At 39.4% G+C, this 21,231-nt stretch overlaps 1 protein-coding gene across 1 annotated transcript in view; it reads right to left on the bottom strand.

The window, feature by feature from the left end:
- The window catches only part of NME7 (NME/NM23 family member 7), an 89,642-nt gene that overhangs the window by 66,210 nt on the left and 2,201 nt on the right, over positions 1-21,231 (bottom strand). Inside the window, exons 4-5 of the mRNA XM_085049858.1 lie at positions 5,490-5,597; positions 1,914-2,080 (exon numbers count right to left, since the gene is read on the bottom strand). Of these exons, the coding sequence (XP_084905984.1) occupies positions 1,914-2,080; positions 5,490-5,597 (275 nt within the window). The remainder of the gene's footprint in view (positions 1-1,913; positions 2,081-5,489; positions 5,598-21,231) is intronic.

Raw genomic sequence — 21,231 nt, 5'->3', positions numbered from 1 at the left:
CACACATTGAGTGACCAAAGAACACATTTCCCAAGTCAAACTGATGTGCCAATAGTCCTGTACAGCATGAAGGCAAAAAAAAGACAGAGAACCATTCTGCTTCATACAACAACCTTAAAATTATAAACAAAATTCCAACTGCAGATTATTTTGGGAATGATCATGCACCGCAAAAATCTTATTATATCTAATAACTGCAGTGAAATCAGCTGGAAACAGGCCAAAAAGACAAATAACTCACATGCAACTGTTTTGCCCAAGAAAACTCTTTTAATATGACCCTGTTTACTCAGTGAAAGCTCCTGTAAAGAAACTGGATTTTGAAGATCCCTTGCCTATGTAAGGCACCTTTCACTGTGTTCCTTTGGGCTATTCTTGAATATGTAACACCACTTGAATATCTATGTTATCTTTCAGCCAACATTCCTAAAATGTTTTCCAAACAGCTGACATGTCATAAATGCCTTTTCTTCCTTTTGTAGAGCAGTACAAAAATTCGCCTCCTCCCAAGACAACCACCTCATTGACAATTGCAATGTTGCCGTGCAGACAGCAACGTCTCCTACAAGAAGAAAATATCATTTCACCATAAGCTGCCTTTTCCTGGTATAACTTCATGAGCTCTGCATCAGCACCAGGGATTACGTTAGTTTAGGCAGAGCAGGAAATACCCAACTTCACATTGATATAAAGACATAACCTACCCAATGCAGCGCTGAGGAACAAAAAGAGTAGCCACATATACACATATACATTCCCTTATGTTCTCCACTTCCTTTGCTGCTCTTTCACTATGCCCAACCCCAGCTTGGAGAAGAAGTACCAGAACCCCTCAGGAAAAATGTTATGGCAGGCATTTTCACAGCAATATGTTTGTGAAGTTAAGACAAAGATGTGTGTTAAAACATGCAACTCTTCCTCTATGTCTGTTTATGTACAACACTCCAAAAAGAGTTCAAAATAAACTGATTTACTGGGAGAAAGCAAGAAAACAAGTGATTAAGGCTCACTGGAACATCATACCAGTTCTGTATTCTTTTCAAAACGGCTGGAGCAAATTATAAAAATTTATTAATTTGCAAATTCAGAGATTACCTGCACTGCCATTAAACCCAACCTAAATTTCTTGTAAATTAACCTTAGTGTCCTGATATTCGTAGTCCTGATATTAGTTCTTGGATGGCTTCTTAAAGTCTTTTCCAAAGCAAGTCTTTAAACCAAAAATATGTGAGTCTTATCTTCATCATTAATAAACAAACTTTGTCTTGACAAACAAGCCTATCATTTTTATTGACATTCTCACACTGTACTTTCAGTCCTCATCCACACATAGCTTAAAAGAAGCTCAAAACAATTCCCAGAAAAAATCTCCATAGTGGGAAAAAACAACAGAGAATGGGTGTGGTCCTCTAGTATTTTCATTTATTACTACTAACAGAGAGTAAATCAGACTGGTGAGGCACTAGGCTTCTGCACAGCTCCCAGAGAGACAAGTGCTGGTTTCATAAGGTCCAGGAATTTCAAGCCCAGCACATATCAGTTACCATATCATTTCTGGCCCCAGAGAATCCACAAATCACAAGAACCCTACTGCTGCTTGCCCTGGGTGAGTTACAAAGCTGAACAGCACCCATTTTCCTCCTCCCTCTCTTCTCTTCTAAGTTACCTAGAGGAGCCAGCAGCTGACACCATGGAGAAGCTGGCCTTGAAGGTAACAATCAGGTAACTATAGGTTTGCCCACAAGCAGGTACCACTTTGCCTCTCTGCAGCCATCATTATATCAGCTCCCTTCAAACAGCATGCAAACATGCAGCCATTTCCTTTTTTCCCCACAGTAGTACAGAAACGTCATTTCCAGCAAACATCTACTTTGAAACCCCAACCACAAGATCCCAGATTTGCCCTTCCTCACCTCTCTTTGCGGCTGCCAAGCTTGCGAGATGTGTAGAGATTCCCATAGTCCACGATGGTGAGGTGACGGGAGAAAACAGTGACTTTGCTGCCCACATAGAGATCCTCGAGGTGCAAGCTCTCGTACTTGGTGCGCCTCAGGAACGTGCGACGGTTCTTCACATCGTACTGCAGCAACAAGAAGATTAAAATCTACCATTGCAAGGTACTTAGTTGTGGGCAAACTCAACTTAATCTTTACCGTCAGAAATTGCCATAGTACTGTGGGATTGAATCTGATCACTTAATTGATTTAATTGCTAGCCCTTTGAACTTACAGGTATACTAAGAACGCTTAGAAGATTAAACCACAATTACAAATTTATTCCATTTAAATTGTCTCAGGCTGACAGCTATCTTTGAATTTTTTCTGGTTTGTAATTTGCTTGTTCTAATTCAAGCTGTGATAAAAGGTTCAGGTGCCTGGTAGATGCCTCTGCCCAGATTCACTGAGAGCTCCCCCCAGCAGATCCATGCTGTTTCACAGCCCAGTGGCTCGCACCAGAACGATCAGGATACACACTGGCAGGTCTCCTCTTCAGGGCATCGTTCCAGTGATATTATGCTCTATTTGACTGCGTAAGACTCAGCATTAGGGACGGAGAGATGATTGCAACACTTGGCTGAGATGTTCTCACTGCCTAGAGCTGCAAGCTCAAAAGCCTGTCAGGACAATTCAGCTTTATGTATCATCATTCCAAGCAAGAAACCAGACATAAATGTGTAGTTTTCTGGGTGGGCTGGCAAAGCACAGAAGTCAACCTGCTGAACGGTTTCTTCACTGCAAGTAGATATTAGATATGCCTTAAGTTTCCTGGAGAAGTGAAAGCCTGTGAAAGGAAGAGTTTTGTCCTCCTGAGGCCAAACTTCCCCTTCTGTCTCGAATTACGTGTGCTTCACTGCAATGGTGTATCCACTAGAACAGCATTAAAAGAAAGAACATCATTCCCTCAAATTTTGGGGGGAAAAGAAATTTAAGAGCAAAATTACATGCTCCGTGTTCTGAAATGTGTGAATACAGTTCCCTTCTGTTAGAAGGCTAGAAGAATTGTAATTGTTAATATCTAAAACTTTGCAGATTACAGAATACAAATTATTTTGATACTTCCTTCTCCTGAGGCATGATTGTAAGGAAGAAACCTTCCCTGCTGAAAAGCCCTCAGCCCCACATACATGCTCCTACTATGTGCTCACTATTCAAGTTCGGCGGGGAATGAAATGGCAACACAGTGGGGAAAAAAAACACAACAAAGAAACCAACATGAATTCAGCTACTTGTTTTCTCCTGGACTTCGCCAGGAAGCCTATTAGCTGTCTCAACCATAAGCAAATTCTTCAATATCTTGACAAAAAATCTGAGCATTTTCTTGGTTATTTCACTAATGGTCGCTAGAAAGGCACCCTGAGGTGTTTTTCTCTTGTCAAGAAGAAGAGGGGATCTACTTGTATTAAAGGATTCTTCTTCAGAGGGGAATTTTGGATCTGTTTAAAAGACATTTTTATAAAGCGAATGATAAGCCACAGCAGAAGAAATATAAGACTGTTTGGACTGTTCTACTCCTGCCCATGTACAAGTAGAAGTAAATTACCCAAAACAAAATAGTTCTCTGCTAAGAATGAGTCCTTTTAAAGATTTATTTTCTCTTTTCAGGCTTTATTCAGGCTTTAAGAATTCCCCATGAGAGTTATTAACATTGGAAAACTCAGAGAATGGGGCCTCTCTGTCAAGAGGTCCAGCTTGACTGAAAGAGCTGCTTGCTGTCCTTGTACAAAAATCTATGCTGTCTTCTTCCAGCTGCTAAGCAAGCTGGAAACTTCTCTCATTATTCCCAGCATTAATTTTCTTCACCAACCAAGACATGAAGGACAGAAAGAAAAGGTAAGCTCAGGACTTCATACAACACAAGCCTTCAACAGCTCTGCTCCACCCTCAGCTGAGGTGTGTGAGAGGTATTGTCAGGGAGGGGGGAAAGGGATAAAACATCCTCCCCATATGTGGGGAGAAGCTGGCTCATATCCATCACCTCCCTTCTCTCAGATATGTTACAGGTAAGAGAAGGTTGTAATTTCCTCAGGAGAGTATTAAAAGATGCAAAAGAATTAGGCAGTAATAAAGGAAAAAAAAGAATGACCAAATCCTGCAGAAATAAAAAAAAACAATCCAGAAGAGAATTCTAAATATAAGATCCGTCACCCCCAAAATTACAAACTCATCCCCAAAAGTGATTTTGAGATATTCTTTCACTAAGGGTGTTCACATACATTTTTGTTCTTTTAACTCCAGTCCTGCCTCCATGCAGTCTATGGCTGTGTACACACCAAACTACTTTAACCTAAGAGCACACCAGCAAAATGCAAAAGCATACCAAGGCAGAGGTATTGCATTAAAAAGCTCAAGAACACCTTGGAAGCTCTTGGTTTTGAGACGTGTAGGTGAAATGAACAACAATTTTGCCAGCCTACACATGGTTGTGTAGGAAGATTATTACAGTTCCTGACTGATCAGCCAAACTGCCTCTGGGAAATAAAAACTAGACATCTCACATTTTGAAAACTGTGCACATACAGACATTGTACAAAGAACTAACGTAAAAGGGACAACATTATGATAGAGTTTGCTTAAAGTGTATATCAGTGATCAGTGCAAAGTGCATCTCCTCAAACAAGTGGGTATCATGGCTTCAGGGAGCAGCAGCTTGGGTAAAAAAAGGCAAATTTCACTAGCTTTCTTATTTCTGCATTTGACATTTATAGCAGGAAAGTTAACTTTGATAACGAAATTACTAAGTGTGAATATCCAAATCTAGGCTATTCTTAGATTCTTAGGTCTTCATTAAAAATTGGAACAGACTAGTCCATACCATTTACTCATTCTAAAAAGGAAGCAAAAAGCATTGTTTGGCATGAGGATTATCTTTAAAGTATATATTATATTTTTATATACACACCTGCTACAGCAAAATGCTTGTTTTCACCTGCTGTCAATAAGCAATGGGGATTAGTTTTATGAACCACAAGACACAAAGATCTGTGCAAGCACCACTGATGGAAAAATTTAGATCCCACTGTCTGAAATGTCCTACCTCTCATTAAACCAAATTTACCACTTCCTCTACTTTGACAAGACTCTTTTACATTTTACTCTTCAGAGACTTCTGGAATTCCTGCTGAAGCTTATTTTCGTGTTTGAAGTGAGCTTCAGCTTACTCTTCTCAAGCAGTAGGCCAGTGTTGCTGAGTTTCAATTCTGAAACCCAAGTAGAGATTGAATGAAAACAGATTTATGAAAATTAATCTCTCCTCACCAAAGCAAGCTTTAAGAAAGAAAAAAAATCATAAATGTGAAAGCTATTCTATATGTTTCACCATGAACTCAAATTTTTGCTTTTCTTTTAGTTTTAGAAAAAGAGCAAGATACATTTTAAATTCAATTTTCTTATCTGGAAAATTAATAGGCATAGGCAGCGGCTTGCCATTTTAAGAACTGTTTAATTGGATGTTACATTTATGACAACAGATGTTTTTTCTTACATCCTTACCATTTCAATCGATGCATCTTTTGGATAATACAGAAGTTCATAACGCCGCAAGAGTGAAGCATTTGGGTCATACCATTCAGCAATGAAAGCATATCTCTCATCTTGACTCTGGAAAAAGAAAAGGGGCAAAACTGGCTCTTACAGAAAGCATACGTATTCTATATCTAAAAATACACAAATAAAAAAACTTCATTTGTAAATGAAAAGTAAAAAAAAAATCACTAGTAAGTGGACTTGCACACTCTGCATATTACCTTCTGCCTACCACAGCTGGTGAAATCTTTTCACTTGATAGCTATCATCTTTTAAGTATTATGGAACTTTGATCATGGCAGTTTTCCAGACAATCTCATAACTTACCCTGATTTCAGCAGTCATGAAGGAAGGTACTACTGTAGAAGTTGTTAGACTCCTTAACTTACTCAAACTATTTGATTTACTTTCTTTTGTGTAAAAAAAAATGTGTTCGCCTCTAATTAAATTTTACACTCTTAACACATTTTTTACACATCCTACAAGAAAACACTTTCCTCTTCCTTAACAGTCATATCTAAACTCCTCTTAATGACGAGATAAACATATTCAAGTTAAGGACAACATTAGCTTGATTCACTTCTTAACTTCCTGGAATTTACATAAAGCATAAAAAGCTCGACCTCATTTACAACTCATTTTCTGCCCCTGAGGAGTGCAGATGAGAAAGATGGATTGCAGTAATTCCAGAAGCATAACTACATGCATAGCTTCTCTCCACACCTCATCCTCAAAGGATAACACCCCCCAGCACAGCAAGCACAGAGGCGAGGCAAAGCACGTGGACATGCAGTTCTCATCCCTCTTAGTGGTACATGTTTGTTGGTTATTGATGCAATACCAGTAATTTCATAGCTAGAATAGTTAGATGGAGCTCTAAATTTTTAATTCCCCCACCTCTGCTAAATCTGACTGCCACCCCTAAGGGCAAGCACGGTCTTATCACAGACTTCCACACTTTATACATATCTGTACTCTTATACACTTTAAACACTGAGGAACCATTGAGAGTTTAACTTGAAGCCATGTGGGCCTCTTTAGTACTTCAGATTTTAGAAAACAGCAGCATTTCAGTTGTTACAAAGATCACTTAATAAGCACCAAGACAGAGAGTTCCTGTAAACTTCCATGACTATTCTAAAAAACCAGCAGGAAAAGAATCATAATTTTCCAGCACCTTCAGCTTACCACTGACTTGGGACTAAGTGCTTTTGCAGGTTGAGGTCCTAACAGAAGCAGCAGCAGGAAAGAATGAGACAATGAAGAGCAAATTCAGAATTTTACAATGCGATGAATACTAGTACCTCTCCAGTCAAGAGCATCATGGCAAAAGCCCCACCCTCCTATCAGTTCTTATGGTACTCCCTACACTGCGAACAAAGATATGATTGTACTGCAGAAACACTTACGCCATGGCAGCAGCACAGTGCCCTGTGAAGGATGCAAAGTTTCCATTTCTCTCTGCAGAAGTCTGTGCAGCACTGAAAACCTTATTAGCATCAGCTACTCTAACTTCTGTATTATCTGTGCAGTACACACTGCAGCCTTTGACAAGAGTTAAGCTCATCTTTTACATCCAGCTTGAAAACTCCCTAGGGACTTAGCCTGGTTTCCGGCCTTGCTTGAGCTGGATGTGTTTGCGTCATCAGTGCTCCTGCCGTCATTCTGGAGATATGCAAGGCAGAACAAACTCCTATGGCAAAACTCACTCCTGAATTTTTCTATGTAGGGAATAAGCAATAACAAGGGTTGGCAGACTGATTTCAACTTCAATCTTACAATCACACTATGGGACAAGAAGACGTTTAATCAATTAATTTGACTGACCATCATCTTGTCAAGAACGGATTTTATAGAGAAGCAGTTCTCTACCAAAGAGGTTGTCTAAAAAGAAAAACAGTCCTGTTTCACAGAACCACAGAATGGTCTGGGTTGGAAGGAGCCTCAAAGATCACCCAGTTCTAACCCTTTGCTATGGCAGGGACACCTTTCACCAGAGCAGGTTGCTCAAAGCCCCACCCAACCTTAAGCACTTCCAGAGATGGGGCATTTCTTAAATACTATCTTCAGAAAATGACTAGTGATGGATGAAATCAAGAAGATGTACCATCTTTAACCAATGCCTCTTCAAAATATGAGGTTATATGATTGCTTTACTGCATGCTACTTATTTCATGTTATAGCATCACTCTCAAATATTTTTTCCAGGCAGCAGTTGCCAGAGAAGCTACTAATTTTCCTCCAAGTAAAACTTCCAAAATTTGCAAATGCTTCCTTGTCTTACAGAAGTAATGTATTTATGTGAACAACAAAACAAAACACCATTAGATTTTTAATTAGTCACCAGTATCAATCATCAGCACTTTCATGTTTACAATGAGAAACTGCATTGCATGTCTTGCGTGGTGTGGAATTGGTCTGCTTTTTTTTTTTTTTTAACACAAACTTGGGTTTAAGATCCATCTGAAATTCATTTTGCAAGATCTTATTCGATGCCTGAGCAGTTAATATTTGTTATTCAACAAGCTCTGCTGGCTACTGAACAGTAGAAATCATCATTCTGTATTATCTTCTTTTGGCATTGTAAGCAAAAGCAAGGTAATAAATGCTACTTGGACTTGAGAAAAACTGCAGAGCTAATCCCCAAACACCCAGTAAATACTATCAGTAAGCAGGACAGCTTGAATCCATTTTTGTTATGGATTTAGAAATTATGGAGACCTAATATTTTTCTAAAATGACCAAAACGAAGTCTCTAAAGCTTATCCTGAGCCGTAACTCGAATTTTCTCTGCTGTATGGACATAAAATTATTACAATAAATATTTCTACATGCAGAGAACAGTATAAAAAAAAGTTCAAAGCTTGTGGGAAACACTGTAAAATAATTGGAAGCATTGTATTTGTGAGCATGTCAATTGTTTCAGAGGCACACACTGCAAAGTGAAGAAATTCAACACTAAAAGCAAACTGAAGACCCTGTCAAACAAGTACCTAAAACACAGCAGAACTCCACTCTTACTATTGCAGATTCATGCAAATAGTCTTAAAACAGATACAAGACAATACTGAATACAATCATGATATGGTGGACTTATTCTGGGAAGCCCTTGGCAGGCACGGCTGTGAAACTGCCACTCCAAGTCATCAAAAACACCTACTAATTTTAAAACATAAGTTCTTAAAAGTGAGTGCATACTAAGCTCATAATATATTTTTACACAAGAACAGAAACTTCTGTTTACTTATTTAATGGAGTAGGATTTTGAAGGCAAAAACCAAACACAAAAACTATCTACTTTCCATCACATTGTAAAGATTGCAGTAAAATTTTAAGCCTTCACAGGCCTGAAATTCTAATTTCTGAACATTTATTTTCAATCAGTTTACCACTCAATCAATAGAACAGAATCAAGGTATGGCAAACAACCTTCTTACATGCCCCTTCACTTGTGTGTCCTGTCTGCAAAGTGGAAGGAGTGTCAAAGACGAGGAAGTATTACAGGAGACAAGCTAAGTTTCATCCTTAGTTCTGTCCATCCTCCTAACAAAGAAAACTCGGAGAAAATAACTGTCCAGAGAAGAGTGGTTAGAGAACAGTGATGACTTGTCAGGTGGGAACATGTTCAATGCACCACACTGATACAGACCAAGAGTGTCTCCTGGAGAGGAATATTTCACAGCTCTTGACCAAGAAGCACCTCATTCCCCGAGGAAATGGCACAAACATGGTTAGCCACTACTGAAATTATATTTCTGTGAACAGCTCAAGTAATAACAAATCAAGTGAATCTATAAATACATTAAAAGTCAGAAAATTCTTGCTTTAAAGAATTCATTTCCATTCATTTCTGTACCATTCCCTCATTAAAATCACACATAGCCTCTGCTCTCATGACTATGCAATTAACCAAGCAATACCTAATGGAGGAGAAACATTTTTTCATAAATGTTCACATTAGTGGAAAAATTACTACCACTAAAAAGCCTAGCAGTGACTATGCACTTTACATTTACATACTGAAACCTCCAGAATAGCTGTTTAGAGCTCAGGTTTTACATCTCTTTTCCATGGTAAAATCTAGAACCACTAAGATCAGCAATGTCAAGAGTTCACCTACTGTGAAGATGGAAAAAATAGGTTCTGTTCTTCTCCCTTCTGTAAGCTGCACAGAAAAATATTCAAATGCATGTGGGTTTTGCTACTTTTTGCTTTTTGTTTATATTGGCACATGTGAATATGCAGTAGGATGGCTCTATGCACATAAGAAACACTTACTGAAGTACAGTTGAATTAAAAACCCTAAATTTTGTACTTACTTTTGAAAGTGATGGGGGAAGCAGTCATTCTTAGCTAGCATGGGACTAAGTTCTAGAAGCTAAATCCAAGCATCCATTAAAGAACTGTGCTCCCAGAAAACTCTGTGCAGAGGGAAATGATGTGTTTGAAACTAAACTGCCAGGGACACTCATGAGCAAAAAGCAGAATGCTTAACAAGCTGGAAAGGACATGATATCTTGTCCTGAAAACCTTTTAGATTCCCAAAAGGCTTCTGTTCATGGTAAAACAAAAGGAGATCTTCCAAAGGTTTTCATGAGAAGCAACAGTGGTAGAAGAGCAGCTCAAGGACTACAGAACTCACTTGTAAAGGTGGAGAAACAACTTTTTCCCTCTGCTCTGACCTATGCGGAACACAAATCTGGATTCAGTTTTCCAAATGCTTCATGGTGCCACCTGGCAGCCACACTGCCGTACTATTCTGGGGTGAGTACTTCTCTCCTCCTCCTCCTCCTCCTCCTCCTCCCCCTCCCTCTGGTTTTGACTAGAAATTTCATACTAGAGTTTCTCTTACAATGGAGAACACAGGGAATCGGGAGCTGCTGATTATTTTTTTCAACGCAAGAGAACTTCACATGAAACAGTAACAAAATTAGCAAGCCCTGAGGTATCTAGACAGTGCACCTTTACATGCTACTAGTAACCTGGTCTCTGTGAGGTTATACATGCTATCAGGAACATCAACACACATGGCATGATCTGACACAGGCTCAGGGCCCATTGCCCACATATTACAGCTTTAGGAGTCATGCAGAGTATTGCTACATTTCAAGTGTGCAGCTTTGCTGTCTGCTGCTCTTCAATTCTTGTCAGTGACTCCAAAATCAGACCAGAGAGAAAAAGCATCAAAGGATTTGAATCATCTGCTAATGAAGCAATAAAGAGACCACACAAACCTCAGTAAAAGCTGAATCCGATCCACCCTGATATCTGTGTTCTGCATTGTGTAAAATGTGGTGCTGTCATGGGGAGAACCTCCAGTCAAGCACAGACCAAGCTGTTTCTATGAAAATCACTGGGAACAGGATGGACCAGCAGACAGGAACTATTCTCACACCAAATGGGTATTTCTCCTAATGCACCAAGAAAAGCTTTCTGGAAAGGCTACTCTGAAGCTTCCTTAAATTCTGGCAACAATTTTAAGGGAACATTTTTTTTCACAACCCACTCCCCCCTCAAACCAGGTTGGTGGCACTCTCAAAAATACTTTGGAAGGGCATGAGAATTTTAATTAAAAATTAGATGGTTTCAAAGAATACTAATTATCTTAAAACACTTCAGTGAAGACATCATGAGGCTGATTGACTCCAGTATCAGGTAGTCTGGTGATGCATTAACATGTACTTATTTTATGGTTTTAGTAAGAAAAAATATTTAAAAAATCACAAATGTGTAAAAGCTTGGTAACAAAAAGAAAAAAAAAAAGCTGAAATGGCAAGTGAGGATGTGTCTTCCTCTTTGTCTTTCTTCTTTATAGTTTCTACAAAAAACCCCACCAACTATTGCCATATGTGCTGGTGCATTCCTTAGACAATGTTGGCCTTGTGCTCTTCAGACAGGGTGAAGTGGGGCACCTGACCAGCTGCCTTCACCACGAATATTATTTTTAGAATTAGGTCCAAAAACTGTTGTCATAAATGTATAATCAGCCTCTAAAGTCCAGAAGCTACTGCTGTAAATGTACAATCAATCTCTGACAGCAGGCATCTAAGTCCTGCAATGAATGATTTGAAACAGCTCCTCAGAGCTCATAAATCTCCAATCACTCATCTTCCAGACCAATCCCCACTTCAGATTCAATGCTACTTCCTAGTCCTGAAGAGGACTTCAGCACAAATGAAAAGCAGTAACTGATAAACTCCTGGTCTGAGGAGCAAGAGCCAGGAATTCCAGCCAGAAGCAGCTACTCACAGTGTTATACACCCCCAGCAGGCCAGTGACAAAATCGCTGTCACAGTATCACCTGCTTTGAGGAGCCCCAGAAATACTTTGATTGCTTTATATGGTTGACCTGTTAGCTTTCCTGTTCTCCTACTGTCACATCTGGCAAGTCCTGCTTTATTTTCAGCTGAATGCATTGAAGTGCAGACCCTGAGCTATCCAGACTTCCCACACAGCATCAAGTGCTCACAAATTCAGATCACCAGACAAAAAAAATGCTACTTCAATTAGCTTAAAAGACAGTCTCAATCAGTGGGCTAGGAGTGCTATTCTTTCATGGAAGGATATGTTAAATGTGACAGTCCTCTGCAGACATAAAGCTGAAAAAGAAAATTCAAAAACATTTAAAACAATAGAAATCTCAAAAAAATTCCTAAAAAAGGTCAAGTACTTCTGCAAGGATGAGAAACAACAAGGCCTGGTTCTCTGTATTCATGTTTCTCATCCCTGGCTGTTGTGACCACAGCCTCCCTTCAGGTCAGGTATTTAATAAAGGCTCATACCCACCTGGATTGTCTGATGTCTAACAATATTTGAGCTCACAGTAAAGTCTCTCTTAAAAGACGAATTAGAGGATTTCTACCCCCTCCACATTCTCGTGAAACCTGGAGGAACATCACTACCCCTCCACCAAATCTGACTGAAATCTGCCAGTAAACGTCAAACTTCCCAGTAGGAAAACTCAGTGGTCAGATACACATGAACAGACTCTGATCACACAAACATTTTCTGAGACAAACAAGCAGAGAGCAGCTGTATATAAAATTCTATTTGCATACTACAAGTAATTTTCAATCATCAATAATTCTTCAAAGGAAAAAATCTCCATTTGTGAACGAAAAGGGAATAGCAAAAAGCACAGAAGTAGCTACACCATTAAATGTTAGCAACAATTTTGCAAGACTGAAACAAGAGACTTCAGACATGCTGGTGGTATTTAACAAATAACATTCTGAGCGGCAGAAAGTGCTCAGATTTTCAGCATTGTAGTGCACCTTAAATCCCAAAATGAATTCTCATCAGTGCGTATTTATTAAGCTGTGTTATTGAAGCCATCTTCTACCTTCACAGTTTATATAATACAGGATATTTTCCAGGCAAAACTTAAATCCACAACACTGTGTAGATAGAGCACTCAATTAGCTCTGTCTCTTAAAACTCATTTTCCTCCTCCTATTCATGTTTCTGACACACGAGCTGGAATAATTTTTAGAACTCCAATTTTGCAGCCCCCTCACTGCTGTTGCACCTCCCACTACTTTCTCAACAGGCTTTTCTTTAGTGAAAAAGTAAAATCAAAAGATCACTTTTCAAAACGAGAAACATCTGGCAACTACAATTTCCATGACAATGTCTTGAATACAGACAATTCTCAACCTAAGCCTTGTATTCAGAAGCTCACTGGTGAATTTTGTAAGCATCTTTTTATCCTCTCCTTGGAGAAAGCAAAGCCTACCTATTGAAAATATCACACAAATTCTAGACTATTTCAAATTAGGCAAATATTGGATAAATTATTAACATTCTTAATCATATTTGAAATCTATTGAGTCAAACACTTTACCGAATCTGTGTTTACCCTCCTCCAACTGGTGCTACATCCTTTGGATTCACAGACTTCCAGTATTACTGGTCCCTGGGCTTCTCAGGTGCCTTTTGGATTGTCTATGTTCATATGGCTATTGCTGCTTGGACCATCTGTTGCCAAGCAGCATGGGGATACTTCTGCCCCTGTAGCACTAACCAACGGAATCTTCCTCTTCAACTTGGATCTCAGTTCAGTAAATCATCCCCTTATGCTCAGGGGTTGTGACAAACACAGCTCTAGAAGGCTGAAAGCCTCAAATTTTCTTCTCAGATTTAGGAATCTGCAATTCCATGCTACATCAGCAAAATTATCTTGCTGTTCTGTCGATTTACTAAGCAAGAAATCTTCTTTTACTACTAGATTATGTAAATGACGTAAGCTTCCTATGAAGCATGTAGGCATGATTAGTGTAACCTTTTCTTCCCCCAGTCTCTCATATAAAAGAATCAACAATTGAAATTCTCAACCATTAACTTCAATCCTTTGCAATTACATGTCACAGTTAAGTACTTAGTTACACGATTCATACTGTTTTTCTAATTATGGAAAACAATTTCTCTAGAACACATGAAGGGTGCCATACTGCTCCTCATTGCTCTGTTCAGACAGGTTTAGCTTTATAAGACCAGCTAAACCTTGTCTTTAGGAGAATATGTGGCCATTTAACGCACATTTCTAAAGCTGCAGATCATAGGATCATATATTATTGTGCTATTAATTACACGATCACAGGTAACTCCTCTAGGACTAGTCAGCAGTGCTCAGCTCGTGCCTGTCTGCCTCCACTGACTCCAGCAGAGCCTGGCAGTGATTTAAGCTAAAAGCAGAGCTGTTCCCTGACTCAGAGCACGATTTGCAACGCAGGTCATCCCACATAATCACATCTGAGCACAAAGTTTAGGTGCTTTGCACTTAATCAGCCAGTAGTGGCAGAACTAATGCTGCCATGGTCAGCTGCTGAACGCTGTGTCTCCACCTTCCAACCACAAGATTAACACCTACATGCGATCCCAGGAAGGGAAATACTGAGCTACCTGCGCACATCCTGGTACAAAATCCAACCAATATTGTACTTACATGAAAAACATTTCTGAGAGGCTCAAAATGAAAGCTGATGTCAATATTCAAAGGCAGTTTTCTTTTATAAATATCATTCTTCTGGCAAACTTTCAGCTTTCAAGTTCCAGTATTTTTAAAACTAAAGCTTTTCAGAGGAACACTGGTTATTTTAGTATTTTAATTAGGATTCTGGAGCATTTTCAAATTTTCTCCCCACACATTCTTATTCAGGTATTCCATGAAATTTTCAACCTCCCATAGAATGTCTGGAAATTTTCACACAGAATGGTTAAAATTTGAGAAACTTACAAGCAGCTGGAAGTAGAGATTGGAAAGGAAACACCTACAAATCCTAAACTAAAGCTGTCAACAGCACTTCAAAGTAGTATAATGCCTACAGCATCTTCAGATTATCTCAGCTCATAATAATCTTCTGAAAAGCTTTTTTAACAAGAACTAGTTGGTTGCCTTGGAATCACAGCTAAGGGAGAGAGGGTCCTTCAGCCAGCCAATATCACAGGCAATTAGCACCCAGGAGTTTGTGTGAGTGCTCTGAAAACCACACATGCTGCATCTACCTGGAACAGTCAGAGCTTGTAAAATTCTACTAAACATTTATGGTCCCTTGAAGCTGACAAACAACTCTGCTGACACACTTTCTCATTCACTACTGTGGGTACTTAAGGCAAGCATTTTGTCTGCACGAAATGCTTAACCAAAGCTGGCTTTATTTTTTCTCAGATTGTGTCACATTCTAAGTTAGTTGGACTAAATCCAGATTTCAGCTAGTACAGATGTCATGCTCATAATTTATTCTGAAGTCAGACTAATTACAAATTCTCATGATAAAAGCTATTTAGAAATTTCCCATTAGTAAAGTAAAAAAAAAATCAAAAAATTCTGTGGGGTACAAAAAGCAAAGTGGATAAGCATAATCATGTTCCCACACTCTGCCAATCCTAACAGACTTTTACAGGTTCACCCTATGAAGATTTGTTCTACAATTCGAAGATTATTTCTCTTCCAAAGCATAGGACTTTTGTCATCAGATTTGCACAACTGAACTATGTTATTCACCAGAGATGAAAGTCTATGCTGGATGAAGACACTGACTGAGAGATTCCAGTCCCATATACAGTTTGGATAAAATTGCATAGTTCCACCTTCACAGCTGCCCCCTGCATTAGTGCCTTTGATGTTCAGCACCTTTCAAAATAGGAGGCTGTATTTCCCACTTTATTCATTTGTAAAATGGAAACAATAATCATCATCACTCCTTTCACAGAAGGATAGCAAGATTTAATAGCTAAAACAGTTGTGTTACTTAGGCATCCTAAATCTCTGTTTTGACAAAAACACAGCAGAGGCAGGTCAGTCAGTTCATCCTGATCTCCTGTTTCCACTGCAGCACAGGAATCAGGCACCTTTGAAACCAGTCAAAAATGTAAAATGATGCCCAGCCCACCAGCCCTGCAGCTGCCTCCAGGAAATACTGTTAGTCCAGAACGTCAGTAGCTGCAAGGACTGGATCCAAACCACAGCTCCTGTCCTCCACCCCAGTGATTTGGGAGTGTTCAGACTTAAAAGACCACGGTTCAGTTATCAAAGAGTGTATTGTAAGAGAGACCATGGGACAGGGCGAGGACAACGTTGCTCTTTTGTAACTAGAAAATATACAGCATAACACAGTCTCTACAGAGGAGAAATAATATATGGAAAGGCTAAAAATAGGAGGGGTACTAAAATTAGCAAGGGATCAAACTTAAATGTGCAGTGTTAATGTGGAAAAGCAGCTACAGAGCCTCAAGCATGCCTACCCACCTATCCCATTTCCCATGTATAGAGCACTCTTGTATGTGGCTCTCTTCCCAAGCGTATAAGAGTATTCTGCAGAAAAAGTATGATTTTTTAAAAAGATAATTAAGGCAGTTACAATTGTTGAAGGATCCCATGCAAAACAAAGAACAGCCAACAGTCTCTCAGGAACACATCCCGGGAGGGAACCACTTTGCAAGGACATGAGCACCCTCTGGTGCCCAAGGACAGGTTGAGCACTTCATTTAAACCAAGAATTCACTTCTGAAATTATCAGTATGAAGCCATCTCTGTTTGCCACCTCTTCCTAGGGCACCACGCCTCAAAATTAGTAACCTCGCAAGAGGAGGTGAAAATGACTAAATGATAAAGCACAGATAACAACAGCCAGGGTGGTGAAGTCCTTTCACACAGGAAAACTGAGGGACGTGGGCAGGAGGCCTTCCTCAATGCTTGGCCTCCAAAAATCCCAATGCCACAGTTTTTAAATGAGTATCAGAGCTGCCCACTCCAGGAGAACTTGTAAGGGGCACCTCACAGAGTTTATCTCACATGGGGAAAATAATAGGCGCAGAGTGTGAGAAAAAAACATAGTAATTTCTACCTTTTGTATGTGCTCATCTGATCTGAGATATGCTCGTTATAGATGCAAATACTTCCTAAGCTCTCATTCTTAGTATCAAACTGTGACAGCATGTTCCAAAGCCCTGCTACACCTCCCTTTATCAAACCTTATGCTGTTTTTTCTTTCCATTTTGCTGACTGGGAGAGAACTATGGGGTTCTACCCACTAAAACATTACTGAATGACCCCAGTGCATTGCTTAGGCACCAGGGCCTCTGGTTTCCAACTGTATAAGGACACAGGTGAGGTGGACACAAAATAGTTTGGGAACATTAGCCCAAACACACACAGTGCTTACTTTCAGGAAATTGTACTTTTGTTGATTATTCCTGGCAGCTACAATTGTAGTTAAAAGTCAGTGTTCATGGAAAAGCCCTCTTCAAACTTAGAGCAAGAAGTGTTCCCTACTACCACTGTTTCTCACCAGCCAGTTAATGACTAACAGAGTATCCCACCTGCATATACTAGATAATAATAGGATTCCAGAAACTGACACTAAAATGGGCAACTGAACAGCCAAACCCACTTTTTAGAGGGTCACTATTCCCTTGGCTGAAAGGAAACAGACACTTCCAAACAGAAAAAGCTATAAGGTTTAGTTTCTGGCGTTTAGGCCACCAAGGCAGTCAGGGTCTGGAGAACAAGACACATGAGAGGAGGCTGGGAGAACTGAGTTTTCTCGGATTAGAGAAGGCTGAGGGTGACCTTACTGCTGTCTGCAACTGCCTAACTGAAACACACTAAAAAGATGCATCTAGACTTTTCCTGAAGGTGCACAGCGACAGTAAAACATGCAAAGGACACGAGTGGAAACATAGAACATTTCAGTCACATACCAGAAAGAAAAGAATTACCAAGAGAGTGGTCAAGCACTGGCACAAGCTGCCCAGAGGAAGTGTGCAATATCCATCTTGGGAGATGTTCAGGACTTGCCAGGACACAGCCTGGAACAGCCTGGTCTGGTTAGACCTGTTTTGAGCAGGCTGGAGGTCCCTTCCAATCTAAATGATGATTCTATGATTCTAATTACAGCTTGGTGTCCTTTTGCCCAAATAAAATGCTCATCCTTCCTACATCCAGATCCTACAAAGAAAAGTTGGGTTCATGTACTAACAACAATCTAGATGTACTTTCAAAAAATGCAGAGTTTTGACTGTTAAGTGTAAATTTTATCCACATCAAATCTGCCTGGAACATCTCCCTAAATAACCACTGTCTGTCATCAAATTCTATTAATTTTACTGCCAACTGAAAGTTTGAAACTTTTCTTTATTCCTGGTAATGGTTCACTGAGTAATTCCTGAATTTCTTGAGTTTCTGACAAGATATATACTTTAAAAAACCAACACACCATTAGGACAGACGTGTCAAAGTTATTAAGATCTGCACCCACAACCCATAGGATCTGGACAGACAGCTCTGTCACAGCTCTGGTGACAAAAGGGGATTAGTATCAAACTTATCATTAGACAATGTTAGATAACTTTGATTATCACAATGTCACCTATTTCAGCCACTCCATCAGAAGAGCCATCAATGCATCAAAAATTACATTTGGAGAGATGACAATTTCTGCAAGCCAAAGCCAAGACTTGGCTACAGTAGGAGGTAATTTATCCCATGGATTCTAAACCTGTATTTGTAGGGTGGTATTTTATAAAGCACATAATGTCATAAAGATGTCAGCATCAAACCCAAAATGAGCTCCTGGAACAAAGGGAAGTTATGAGGGTTTTCAAACAGTTTTCAATTGCCTGACAGAGTGCCAAAGAATCTGTGATTTTATCAGCTACATCTTCTGCAATGCACAGAGCCTAGCTGTTGAAGAGGTAAATTTCCACTATTTGGAATGACTAGGTCAAGAAGAAACCATGGCATACTTTTGATGCTCACAGGAAGACTCACCATGCAATAAGTAGTTAAAGGCTACCCGATAGCACTTATCTTCTCCTCACACTGCATGAAACATTTTTTTTTTTCCCCTATGATGAAATATTCTAAATGACAGTTGGCCTGTCATTAAGTACAGAGCCCTGTCTTTGTGGCTGGTTCTGTCTTGCAAGCTACAACTGACAGGATCAGGCCACGGGGCAGCTGAGGAAAATTCAATGTAATCACTAACTGGTACTTCAGTGAAATTGAGTCTTGTTTTAAGACCAAAGAAGCAGAACTCCTCAAGCATTAGGAAAGTATCTTTCTTTTGTGGAGATTGTACTTTTTCCTGTAAGAGTTTAAATACTTTTTTTTTTTAATGACGACTGTTTTGCAACAGGAAGTAAGCAATTTGAAGATTATGAAAAGTTATTTTACAAATGTTCAGGAAAGTCTATTAGCAGGAAGCAGTTTAGTCTGTTTATATGATCAGTTCTGAATGACAGATCTCCACCAAAATTATTCCATTTTACTAGCTCATCCAGTATGTTTGAGATTACTGGATCCCAAGTGAAACTCCTGTAAGCCAATACAGCCCCATGAGCTGTTCTGCCTTTATAAAGTCTTCAGCTGAAAATCTGAACATGGCATGAAAAACCCAGGACTCACTACTGTTAAGTTTTTGAAATTCCTGATTCACTTCCTATTTTCTAAGACCTATTGCCCAGAAAGGAAATAAGTATTTTCCACCATGGAATTCAAAGAATTTTTTTTAAATTCTCATTTTTCTTCCCTGTCTTGTCTAAATTGATTTCCATATTGATATTCTCCAAGCTGTGGGTTTTACTAATGAGCTGATGATGATAATAATAATTACAGCAAACATGTAACACACAAATTGTCAGATTTTCTGTTGTAGTGAGCTGAACTGCTCATCATCCCTTGATAAATTTAAGATTTTTGTCAAAAATATAAGACTGCAAGCTCTGGCAACTAGGAGAGCCAATTTCATATATATTTTCCCTTAACTTTGCAAACAGAACTATGGTAGTTGGACACTTCAATTCCACTAACCATGTCCTTCTACATCCACAAGATCAAAGCCAGGTGGCATCAATTACACAAGTCACCTGGCTTTTACATGCCTTGATTTCCCTATGGACAAGGAGGAAATAATTTGTCTGTCCTGTTGCTCAAAGTCTTTGTAATGTAGAATGCAGTTGCTAGATTGCAGGGGTAAGAAGAGCTGTTTTAAAGGGTGGAATAAAAGAAAATCCTCTAACTGCACCTATGTGCAATCAGGCTCTGTATCTGTGGTGTACAGAGCCCATTGTTCTCTGGAAAATTCTGCACTTGTTTCTGGAACACATGCAAGTGTCAGAGTGCACCAAACCCATGAATCAAAAGAAACTAACACTGTTAAGATCATGGACCAAGATGTCTCTGTGTGTGATTTCATGAAGGTACCATTACAGAACAATAATAAGCATTCCAGCAGCCAAAAGGGAGGCCACAACTCAGGTGCAGAAAAGCAGGTTCCCCGGATGCTGTGTCCACACCTAACTGGGCAGCATACGTTCCCAAACATCTATTTTACCATCATCTTCCAGCTGCCAAATTATTCTTAATGTAGTTCAGGAAACTGTCAGGATGAAGGTGAAAAATTAGTGAGTCTTTAAGTATAAAGGAAACAAGCAGAGCTCTGTAACACTTGAAAGGCCAGAGAAGAAAGGTGCCAGGGTACAGGAGAAGGGCAAGAAAGGCAGTATTTGGGAAGATCATGAAACGAGTTCTAAAGTAGCTGGTCACTGAACATCTAAGACAACAACATAATAATAGAAAGCAGATAATGTGAATTTGTCAAGAACAAATCTTCTTCTGACACACTGAGCAAGGGAGAAGCCACAGGTGTGACAAACAAGGAATTGATAAGGCTTTTAATCTGTCACCTGAGAATCTACAAGCTGAGTAAGGCATTATGGCCTAAACTATGACTATGAGTAAAACAAGAGAAGATGTAACTAGGAACACTTCCCTTGCCAACTGGGAGTCAGATGGTGTTCCACAATTATATGCCATGCACCTGGTTTATTCTGTATTTTTCTTACTACACTGAAAATGAAACTGAGAAAGCATACTTCCAGAATCTGGGCTGACAACTGAGGTGGGAAAGATTGTGACCAGTTTAGAAGCAGAACTCAGAACAATAATCTGAAAATTCTACAGAAACAAAGGCAAAGTACTACAGTAAAAATTCAAATACAAGGGAGGAAATTGGCCAGACAACAAAACCACAGGAAATCTGATAGTTACGGTATGCTGCAGTGAGAGTGCAAACAGTTCAGGAAATAAATATGGTAAATTTGGCAATATGAAGATCTAAGACAAAAGAAACAAATATTTTGCTCTGTTCAGCAGCACTGAAACACACTGCAGCTGGCAAGAAACCTACACGTTAAACACCACATTTAG

Source organism: Lichenostomus cassidix, chromosome 1, assembly GCF_008360975.1.
Source record: "Lichenostomus cassidix isolate B80296 chromosome 1, HeHo_3.0, whole genome shotgun sequence".
Classification (NCBI taxonomy): Eukaryota; Metazoa; Chordata; class Aves; order Passeriformes; family Meliphagidae; genus Lichenostomus; species Lichenostomus cassidix.
The sequence above is the reverse complement of the archived record's forward strand: the minus strand, read 5'-3'. Positions and strand labels throughout refer to the sequence as shown.